This window comes from Cryptotermes secundus, unplaced genomic scaffold, assembly GCF_002891405.2.
Source record: "Cryptotermes secundus unplaced genomic scaffold, Csec_1.0 scaffold70, whole genome shotgun sequence".
Classification (NCBI taxonomy): Eukaryota; Metazoa; Arthropoda; class Insecta; order Blattodea; family Kalotermitidae; genus Cryptotermes; species Cryptotermes secundus.
In genome coordinates this window covers 1,400,611-1,412,451 of record NW_019734964.1, presented here as the reverse complement: position 1 = coordinate 1,412,451, position 11,841 = coordinate 1,400,611, and the positions used below count along the sequence as shown (strand labels likewise).

Genomic DNA, 11,841 nt, shown 5'->3' with positions numbered 1-11,841 from the left:
CTACTACTACTACTACTACTACTACTACTACTACTACTACTACTACTTTTTCTTCCACACTACCCGCGTCCAGATCGGCTCTATAATCCAGCCAATCTTATATCCAATGTGTACCGTGAACTCTTTCGCAAAAGGTGAGGCGGCCACTTCATCTTCGTTAGTTAAGCAGAAGGGACTACTTTTGGTTTTATTTCGTAGCTTGTAGTCTGCGCAAACATATCATCAATTTAGCACTAACATGAACAAACCGCACCACGTAACAGGTAGTATGAGCTACCTTATGATGCGAGCAGAGGTCTCCACTAGTCTGGTTGCTAGTGCCGCGACCCTCATATCTAACGCCATCTATCGAGCGGAAAAGATACTAAATACACGCCATCTATATGTTACGTGAAATTCGATTCTTACAGGCGTGAGAAATTTCATTTTCGCTAAAAAAAACTCTATCAACACAACTTTGTCGCATTTCATAACAATTTCGGAATTATTTAAAAAGCAAGGATACACATAAAAATTTAAGCCCCCAGGGAGGATCGAACTCCCGACCCCTGGTTTACAAGACCAGTGCTCTAACCACTGAGCTATGGAGGCTCAACTACATGTGTCTTGAATTCGTTATATATATATAACATGACCTTAAATTAATATTCCATTCGGCAGAAATGGCATCGCCTGTTGAACTATTATTACTTAAAGTATCAAACAAAACAAACTCCGTGATTTAAGTCCCACGTGTAAATATATTTATTATCACATGTTACCGTACTGAGAGCGTCAAAGAACGTTTCAACTGCGACACGATGGCTGTCCAGTACTGCTAATCTATACGTGACAAAAAAACAACTAATTTAGGAAACGGAATGACTTCGAAATACATTCTTCACAATTCTGCATCGTTGGCTGATACACGTTCGAGAACAGTAGTAATAATTGGTGAACGCACAAGTGTTCATTATTACTTATACTTGGCAATTCGAATCGCTTGAATGACAACCACTGGGTGTACACAAATGCGTAAAATCGCAAATAATTTTGTTATGTTTACGTTACATTGGTCTGATGCTACAAATATTATTATTCAGATACCCACATTTTCATTCCGACCCCGTTAACTATGTCAACTGCTAGTGTAAGACTGCGAGATTATTGTCACTAACCTCTAGTAGAAACCTCCCCATCCCTTATTAAGCACATCAGACTTATGTTAACGATGCGGCCAAGATTCTTGTTCTATCCATATATCTAAGCTAATTATATGGCACCGCTTTATTTCACAAATGCGAAACATAAAGAAGTTATAAGTACACAACCATCCCATGCGATTACTTCACGCACAACTTCCTTTGACCTTGAGACATGTAATGCAGTCCATTCAGCCAATCAGGAACGATCTAGGTAGGTCAAATTCAAAGCTGTTAAATGGAAAAGGCAATCGCTACCAAACTGATTTAATACTCACATTAAAACACTCAGTCCTTTTAAAGTTATGCACATATTCATGCAGTCATGATATTCTGTCTCTCACAAGACTATACCCTTCATAATCTATTTATTTTATATAATCCTTCGTCTTTTCAACACCGTCGTTGTATGTAACTGGTAAATGGAACTGGTTCCCGGGAGTAGAGTCCTGCTTTAGAAGATACTAAGCGCTCAGCTAATGGCGAACTGTCCTAGCTTTCACGAAAGCTAGAAGTTCGGTACAGTATATGCAAAAGTCAACACCTAGACCTTTTCCTGAGACCAAATATGAACCCCGTCCACAACCCCCTATGTTATTTGTTTAAGATCTATTTTAATATTATGTTCTCATCTACGCCTAGGCCCAACCACCGATCTCTGCCTTCCAGAGTTTCAGACTAATATTTTGTATTTCTCACCTCCTACATACATGCTACTATGCCCGAACATCGTACGAGTATCTTCCTTGATTTTAAAAGACCCAAATATTGCGCGGTGAAGAACATAAATTATGTACTATGTTTGGTTATTTTTTTCCGGTACTCCTACCGGGAAACAACTGATGCGTACCGGCTAACTTGTCAAAAATCCTACACCGGCCAGTGCACTGTATGTTTCAACCTTCACGCTAAACTCAGCATGAGAGTACCGGAGAACATGTTCTTAGAAAGAAAAACTGCTGGTCATAACCAAGAATTACATAATATGAATCTTCACACCGAGAATCCCTCAAATATTACAAAATAGTGTAGTCCATTATATAGTGTCTATTTTTTCTAATTTATTTTTCTTACGGCCATTTATGACCAGCATACTATCAAAAACTCTTGGTCTATATTCTCCTTCCATGAGAGATCAAGTTTCATACTTTTACAAAACAATAGGTAAATTCATTACTTTTGTTTACTTTAATCTTCATGTTTTGAAGGGGAGGCGAAGGTATCACTTTTTGACCTGAATGGTAGCAATAAATTCTCAAAATTTAAACTGATTTTTATTTCTTCCGTGAATAGTTTACACATTCTATTTTGTTACTGTCGTCCGAAATATCTGAACTTAGCCATTGCTTCAAAGGATTTATTATCGGTCTTTATGTTATGATTTTGTCCTGCAATCCGACGGTGAGACGCGAACATATAGTCGTTTTTTTTTCACTATGCTTACTTCCTAGATGGACCAACCTCTTTACCCGCTACTTTGTTAGTGGTATATCTTTTATTTAAACAGCTTTGGTTATCGAGATCGGTCCAAATCTGTGATCGAGACATCGAACTTTGCAATTCTACTTGACTATCGATCAAAGCAGCAGCCTCCGATTATCCTTTTCGTAGAAAATAAGGGTAGGGGTCACATCGAGCAGGTAATGTTCCTTGTATTTTACGAGTATTATCAATGAACGTAAAATATTATCAGTGTTAAAATATTAGACATGGTTTAATTGTTTAATATTACTATTAATTTTGTGGTTGGTAAAATTATGTACGTACATTGCATCATTTAAAAATTCAATAGCTTGTGCATGTTCAAATTACATTTCGAGTAAAGGATTGAGATTGCAGAAAATGAACGAAACTTGTAAGAAAACTGTACGATAAAATGAGAAAAAACAGGAATAAAAGTGATTTAAAGCGGTCGTTATTAATAATTTATGTCATCATGGAGATGCTATTGGCTTTTACCCTATTTCGTCATTCATTGAGTTTGGTAATGATCAGTTACGCAAAGCCAGAGTTCGATGTTATCGAGTACCCACTGTTGTATATTATAGTAGTGATGCTGTATGTCACAGGTCCCGATCCATAAGCACAGAAAGATGGGAGTGCCAGATGGAGATGCAGAAAAGGGAAAGAAGGTAAAAGGCAAAACAGCTGATTGCAGTTCATACATGTAAGATGTGAGAACGGTAAATTATTAAACATTCTTTTAAAATGCAGGTTTTCGTTCAGAGATGTGCCCAGTGCCATACTGTAGAAGCAGGTGGCAAGCACAAGACTGGCCCCAATTTACATGGGCTAATTGGACGAAAAACTGGGCAAGCAGCAGGGTTTGTGTATACAGATGCCAACAAGGCCAAGGGTATGTATGAAGTTTGTGAGGAATAAAATCATAACTAAGGGCAAGTTGCTCTGTGTACTATGATATGTATCAAATAGTAGATCTTGCTGAACTAATATTGTAGTTCCTATTTATGTTCTTAGACATACAAAATTAGAAAGGTGGGCACAGTGCCAAGTAATATCTAATTTGGGGGTAAATTATGTGTCATTCCTGCATCCCTGGATATAAATTATTTATAGGTAAAATTATGCCAGACCTCACATGACATGCAAAGAACTGTTTCTTCTTGTTTTATTTTCCTAGTCAGTAGGGGCTCATATTGAGTACTCATCAGTGCAGTACAGTGAACAATGCTTGCAACACAAATTTGTGCTTTTTAGTTAAACAAGAAGTAGGTATAGGGAGGGATGTGCAACACACATTCAAATAGAATTACAAGATAAACGTATTACTTGCTTGAAAATGAGATGCTTAATTTAGTGTAATATACATTTCAACATTCTTCTGTACTTCTAAAATGCCCTATTGCAATATGGGAAGTGTTCTAATGTAATTATCACTGACAATCTAAAGATGTAATCAGAAGAATCTCAATATCTTATCAGAAACTTCCCCATTAACTAATAACGTTTTCTGCTCTTGGCATCACTTAGTATGTACAGTGAATCCTGGCATCCTGAAGGGACTGAGGTAAAGGGCTGAGTATTGGGCTGTATCTTAAAGTCAGATCAGATCTGTGATGTAAGTAGATAAATGAAAGTAGCTGGGAGTCAGCTAAGAATTATAATAAAAGTCCAGGCTCTCATCAGCCTCAAAGAACAATATGACAGGGTACAGAGTATGAAGTTTCCTAATATAGTTAACGGAAATTTCCCACGTCACCAAAGACAGATTAATCTGTCAGGAATAAAGGGGAGAGGGGCTTATGAAGGCTGTTTACAACATACAAAGCGGTATTAAGTACTGTCCTAGCTTGAGAAGACATTTTTCATAAAGACTGAACTGGCATTTGATTTGGTACATCCTGGTCAGTTATACTAACAAATATTATAAAAGGTAGTAGTAGTCAGATTGGTTCCATAGACCCAATTTTCCTTAAAATAAAAATAAATCTCTTGCATCTTGTGTCCTTACATCTACTTACGAACCCATTCACCGGGTTAATAAATATATGTCATCATGTAACATCTTACGGAATTGGAAACAGCAGCGGGAGAATTAAGATATATGTTAGATTTAGTGAGACTGCAGGTCACATACGGCAATATTATATTGGTCTGTTAGTAACTGAGCCTAAACTACCAAACCAGTTTCATTCAAACTTTTTATGACAGATCGTACTAAATTTTGCTATCCCATTTGATATTAATTTGGTTACTTATAAATATATATCTGTATTTCATTAATTTCATTTCACTGTAAGAGCCATTGCAGTAAGGGACCTAAATGAAATACACAACTTCTGTTTTATTATTATTATTATTGCCATATGTGAACGTAATTCACTTCAGTTTGTTCTAAAGCCTGCTTTACTTATGTTTTTGGACATACCTCACTTCATTGCTTGTATACTAAACAGCAGGAATGTATACACAGTATTTGAATACAGTTCAATGATCGAGAAAAGTGCGAGGATAACAGTATCTGTTGAATGTCAAAAGTGGTATTCAGTATCCTGCTATTTTTGTCAGATGGCATATACCTGTAAAACAAACTGCATAAATGAAATTATTAATTTCTCCTGTTGGTGACAAATGTGCTGAGTCCAATTACATTTGCCTAGAGTCACCCAGAATAGACGATGCACTAGCGTCTCCATTTAGTGTAGTAGCCTTCTTATCATTTGGATAAAAAGGTAAAGCTATCCCTGCAACAGACCATGGAGGCCCATAGGGTTGTGAGAGGTTGAGGCTCCCTCATCTTCCAGACAGTTGGCTCACAGATGGTGGTGAGGTTGCCAGTCTTACGCTCCAGCTGCCCTTTATCCCCGGGAAGATTCCTGGTCCTCATTTCTGTTAGAGGCTGTCAACTCCAGGGCCATAGTGCAGCTGGAAGAATTAGGTCAATTGAAAAAAAATCAAGTGACCCTCATCTGTGTTTTCAACCCACCACCTTCTGCCTTGTAGCAAAGTGCCTCAACCAACTACGCTACTGCACACCCCCTTATCATTTGGATACAGTGTTTATTCTGTAATCATTTGGAATAAAAACTAAAAGTTCTGATACTGAATTCCTCATATGTTCACATATTTCCTGTGTAGGTATCACCTGGAATAAAGACACATTATTCATCTACTTGGAGAATCCCAAGAAATACATCCCAGGCACAAAGATGGTTTTTGCTGGCATCAAGAAACCACAGGAGCGAGCGGACTTAATTGCATATCTAGAACAATCAACAAAGTAAATCAATTAGTTGCCACAGCTGTAGTGATATTTTATTTATCCACCTGGGGACGTGGACTAAAAGAGAACTTAGGAGTCTAGTTTGTTGTGATTTGAGTGAAATTGTGCGTCCTCAGAACAACTTGACAATTCTCATGTACAGTTTTTTTTTAACTTATTTGGCTGTTTGTGTGTGCTGGCCACTGTCACAGCATGCTGTCAGATAGTATTTCTTGTGTTATGCAATACAAGAATTTGTTGATCTAAAAATAATAAAAAATAAGGTGAACACTGAACAAAAAACTGTAATTATTTCCTTCTTTGTAAAACCTTAGACCTGGACATGGAAAATATAAAATGACTTCAGTTATTCCATTTTCTCATTACATGCCTTGTTATCCATGTATTTTTATAGGCAGTCTCAAGCGTCTCAAGGTATTGCCTCTACACGATTAAATCTTTTTTTTTCATGCAAATGTTGGAGAATAATACTAAAATCAATCTTAGTAAAATTAGGTACTGAGATGTCAACAGATTTAATATTATGTAAGATTTGAGGTTTTCACGGTGGTGAAGAAAGCAGTCTTCAGGGATTTGGCACCGTGTATATGTGGTGTTAACCGATGTTTCGGAGGAACGTATCGCCTCCATCTTCAGGGTAGACTGGTACAAGCAGACTTGTACTGCTTGTACTACTACCCTGAAGATGGAGGTGATACGTTCCTTCGAAATATCGGTTAACACCACATATACACGGTGCCAAATCCCAGAAGACTGCTTTCTTCAGATTTAATATTAACAGGAACCAGGACATTGGCATCAGTTGTAAGTTGTTAAGGTGACCTTAACACGAATAAAGTCTTTCCAAGTGCATATATTAGAATAACACATCCCAGCCTTCAGTGAGAAAAATTTGTTTCCTTGAGACTGGAGCTACTAATTAATCCACCTGTTAGCCATTCACCAAGCGATAAAGAGAAAGACAGGACACAGTTTCACAATTGGTTGGAGCGCAAACTGAGTCTTGGGGTTCAAGATGGATATGACTGAGTCATCAATTTGCAATAGCCATGACCATTTAGTGTATTCCTGTGTCCAATTTGTTAGTATATCATTGTATGTAAGTTTCCATTACCAATTAAGATGATACAGAGCTTGCTTCGCACATGGGAGGTGCCAGGTTCAAAACACATTGCAAATTCTATAATTTGCTCTGAAGTATACTGAATTTTGTCTTGTAATTATTCTCATAGGCACAACTAGAAATCCATGAGACAAAAATTAAAGTTGTTTCAACACATTTCTCTACTTAATATTGTAATATTTCATTTAGCCTTGAATTTTTGAAGGAATGAACAGAAGTGAACAAGACTCGGGTTCTGAATTCCCCTCATGGGCGAGTAGACCACAAGGCTGGAATAAAAATTACACATGATCCTGAATCTGGTCATCTGCAATGGCATACAAACCCAGCTGTAAGGACCGCAGTTATGATGACATAATACTTTATTAGGCTTATAGGGCCGCGCCAAAGCTCAAGCGGTTAGTCGCTGGCCTCCCACTGCAGCAGCCCAGGTTCCATCCTGGGTCTGGTCAAGTGGGATTTGTGGTGGACAAAGTGGCATTGGGGCAGGTTTTCTCAGAGTACTTCAGTTTCCCCTGCCAATCTTCATTCCACCAATTGCTCCACAATCACTGTCACCTATCATCTGAGGTTAGTACAATAGGCCAAAAGTGGCCTCAGTACAAGGGAGTTAGTCCCACCCCACTAGCAATAAAAAAATAATTAGGCTTATCACATATGTGAGGTCTTGATGTAACATATATTATAAAGCTTTGCTGCAGTTATGATGGGTAGGGGAAAACCAAAGTGCTTTGAAAAAAGTACACAGAACCACATTATCCACCATAAATTGAGAAAGCCCACAAAGTCCATATCAAGTGACCAAGCCTGGATCCATGAAATGGGCAGTACAAGCCATAAGATCATGTGTTGTATGAACAATATGCATAAGAGGGATACAAAAAGACATGGAACTTGAATGTCATAAGATACTCTTTTTTCACTACTAGATGAAATTAAGGAAAAGTAGAAAAACTAAAGTGCTCAGCTTATTTTTCTTCTTATTCCATTACAGCTTATGATGGGCAGTCTGGTCTGATCTGAACCCTTGATTACAGTCTGTCTGGGGGCCATCAGTTTCAGTCCTCCCATTGTGATAGCCTTAAATCAAAATACACTTGGTCCTTAACATACAAATATCTATACATATGGAGAGCATGAGAATTGTTCATGCTTATTTTAATTTATTTAGTTTTTTCTATGTATGCATATCTGAATGTGTAATATTCTCATTAATATTCATTTGTAACTACATACAGTATCATAGTTTCAAGACTTCGTTCATTAGCTTAGGTATTCTGCTAATAATAATTACATTATCTCTTATGGCAAAGAAGAATATATCATCTTATAAACACAACTTATAAAAGAGGTTTTGAGCTAAAAAACTCCATAAGTTTAGGATCAAGTGCATTTAAATGTTAATGTACAGTAAGTCCAACAAGCTATGTAGGTAATAAAATGGTTTGAAATCATATATTACTGTTTTAGAATTAGGATACCAAACATTCTTTTATTTAGCTTTCTGTTGTAGTTGGCCAACCCTGGATCTACAGCTTGGACACCAATTCACACATTACCTTTCCCCTCCTTCTACAATGTTTACAAAGACTCTGCAAACATTCAAGACACGATTGCAGCATCACTTCCTCCTTTCAGTATTCTCATTCTAGCTAATCATTTTCTCTACATTAGCATCACCAGTTTACACTGTATTCCACTGTCATTACTGAAATTTCCTCCTCCTATAAATGCTTTCATTTTATGTTTAAAATGTTATGTAAAAGAGGATGAGTCACATCATGCTATTAAAAGTAGTAAGAAACGAGCACTTACCAGCAAAATGTGTAAAGTTTCTCCTGTATCTAAATGTATCCCACAGAAGGCATGGCTCTGCACATTCTAGACCTCAGAATTATATGGGAGTGAGCAATTTCACACCCTGGTTGCCTGAGGAAGTGGGCTGGATAGTGTAAAAGACAAGACATATAAGTAATAAAGTTAATGAAGGTTAAAAACAAAGTTGTCTCTGTGGCTAAGCATCTTCATTTTGAGATGTATAAGAGGTGCAGCAGTGAAGCTCCATGCAATTTTAACTTCATTAGAGATGGAAGTACACTAGGCTTCCTTCTATGACTCCGTTACTCCCAAGTACCCACTGATATAATCTAAAAAGGCTATTTGGAAACTAACCTCTGTTTATTTTAGGCAACTAATATAAGATTTGGGGGAGAGCTCGCACATGCGAGGTAGCATCACATGTCTAATTGCCTTGTAAACCATCATATAACTGGTCATGTAGTGTTTGGTCTTGTCTTCACACAGTGAATTATGTTGTGTCATGCGATTGATAATCCCACCAGCTGCGAAATTCTCGCTGTTACCAACTCTCTTCATGCTAAAAACTTGAGTGTTGTGGAAATCCATCATGAATTATGTACGGTTTACAGCCAAAATGTAATGAGTGAAGGAACCGTAAGACTATGGTCTAGAATGTCCACAGATGGGTGAACAAATATTCGTGATGAAGAGCGAAGTCATCAGTCACCTGCAGTGATGATCAAAAAATTTGTGAAAGATGGCACTTCACAATTTCAGAAATTTCATGTGAATTTCCACATATTTCATGCACTCTGCTCTTTGAGATTATCATAGATTTATTTATTATTGCTAGTGGGGTGGGACTAAATCCCTTGTACTGCGGCCATTTCTGGCCTATTGTACCAGCCCCAGATGATAGGTGATGGTGATTGTAGAGCAATTGGTGGAATGAAGATTGGCAGGGGAAACTGAAGTACTCGGAGAAAACCTGCCCCAGCACCACTTTGTCCACCAAAAATCCCACTTGACCAGACCTGGGATCGAACCCAGGCCGCCGCGGTGGGAAGCCAGCGACTAACTGCTTCAGCTATGGCGCGGCTGATTATTACAGATACTTTCCGAATAGCACTCATATTTCTATTGGAATAAATTGTTCACTGTCAGTGTTGTAGACTGTTATCAGCATTAGAAAGCTACCAGGTTCTATTCTGAACATACTTCTGGCATTCATATGGCTATGGGAATTTTGAACATGCATAGAACTTTCTTCCATAAGACTGCCTACATGAGGTATGGCATATCTTGGTGATAAGAGTAGATGGACTTCAGAAGAGTGGGTGGGAAGCAAGGCCAGTCCAAATGTGGTAGCAAAATGTTGAGAATCAAAACCTGGTGATCCAGCTCTTAACTAGTCCCATTGAGCTATACTGACTGAATGAGACAAGGTGTGAAAGGAGGTAATTCACTGTGCAAACAAACCATTTGGTGTCTGTCTTTCTTATGTACACCTTTGAGACAGGTATAAGGAATGTACAGTCAGCAACATTTACTCTGGCCCACAGTAATATCAAGAATGCAATAGTTTAGCCTTATACCAATTTTTACTTTCTTATAGAAAGTACACAGAAAGTCTTATTTCAGCTTCATGTAAAGTATGAATTATAATAGAATGATATGAACCAAAATTAAATTTACCCACAAATTTCTTATGTAGACCCTTCAGCATCGGAGCTAATCAGTCTGGTCATACACAGAAATTTAGAAGCAGTGAATAAGTTTAATCAAAATAAATCGAATACTGCTCTATCATCAATCACCTTTATAAAATGAGGAGTGAAGCGAGACTGAATCCCTTTGCATCAAGGCCTCTGATAGGTCTATTCTACTAACTGCTGCTGATGATGATGATGACAGTATGGACCACTGATGAAATGATAGTTGGCAGGTGAAAATATAATGCACCATAAAATCTACATGGACTATCCTGAAATTAAACAAAAGTCTCCATGTTGAGAAGCCAGTGACTGTCAGATGCATGGCAAGGCCAATCTTTATGACGTCATATTGTCTGTGGCATATGCCTCTAGTCAGAGTCTTGGCCATTACTTTTTTTAATAATTCTGTTTGTACTTTCACACCTGGTTTTGGTCTCAAGGCTGAAATGCAAAGCATCATTAGATGTACAACTTATGACAGTTTTCATATCTGTACTGATGCATGTTGGTCTGGGGGGGGAGAATAACTGGTCTTATCAATGTTTATGAACCGTCCGAGGTGCAGCAACTCACTTCCATAGAATAGAACAATATAAATTAAAACAGAGATGGACATGAGAATTAGGAAAATATCCTTGGGATATCAAGGAATCACGAAATGAACAAGGTTTAAAGAAGACTCTGAAAGAGGGAAATACTGTACTGTGAAAAGATGTGAATGGAAATTTACAGAAGAGGAAACAGGAATGGGGGTTTTCTGCGCTGGACTGACGTGATGGAAACAATTCAAAAGCAGAAAAGAAACAATATAAAATGTATATAATTGTACCTTTGCTGAACTAAACACAATGCCATGAAGGCATATGGGGGAGTGGATGTATAGAACCATGTTTTCTTGGTTTCGGTATTGCTGGAGGTGTGTGGTCAGCTTCATGCCCCAGCTGCTTTACCTCCGGGGAAAGAGCACCCAGTATCCATCAGATAGGAGGCTGGGTGGGCCCCAGAGCAAGTCTGGACGACACTGAGAAGTGAAATTTCTTGCCCCCACCACGACTCGAACTCCAACCCCTTGGCCGTCCAGCTCGTAGCCAGTCGCTATACCGACTTCGCTATCCTGGCTCTCGGAAAAGGAAGAAGACTACTCTAAAGAAAGAGAAGGATTTTGAACAGGAGGTACAAAATCACATACAACAATTAAGGCTTGGTAAAATATGTATATACATATTTAATGTAGTATCAAATCTGTACAGTAATGCATGTGTCTTTCAAATTAGCGTG

General features: G+C 38.0%; 1 protein-coding gene and 1 non-coding gene across 2 annotated transcripts; one reads left to right on the top strand and one right to left on the bottom strand.

Annotated features, from left to right (window-relative positions):
* Positions 1-518: 518 nt before the first annotated feature.
* Trnat-ugu lies at positions 519-591 on the bottom strand. The gene has a single exon. It is a non-coding gene; the product is annotated as a tRNA-Thr (tRNA).
* A 2,182-nt stretch (positions 592-2,773) lies between these two features.
* On the top strand, positions 2,774-6,200 carry LOC111869050 (cytochrome c). The gene is made up of 4 exons (XM_023860251.2): positions 2,774-2,821; positions 3,251-3,313; positions 3,396-3,537; positions 5,781-6,200. The coding sequence occupies exons 2-4, from the start codon at positions 3,275-3,277 to the stop codon at positions 5,924-5,926; spliced, it is 327 nt and encodes a 108-aa protein (XP_023716019.1). The 5' UTR covers positions 2,774-2,821; positions 3,251-3,274; the 3' UTR covers positions 5,927-6,200.
* Positions 6,201-11,841: the final 5,641 nt, after the last annotated feature.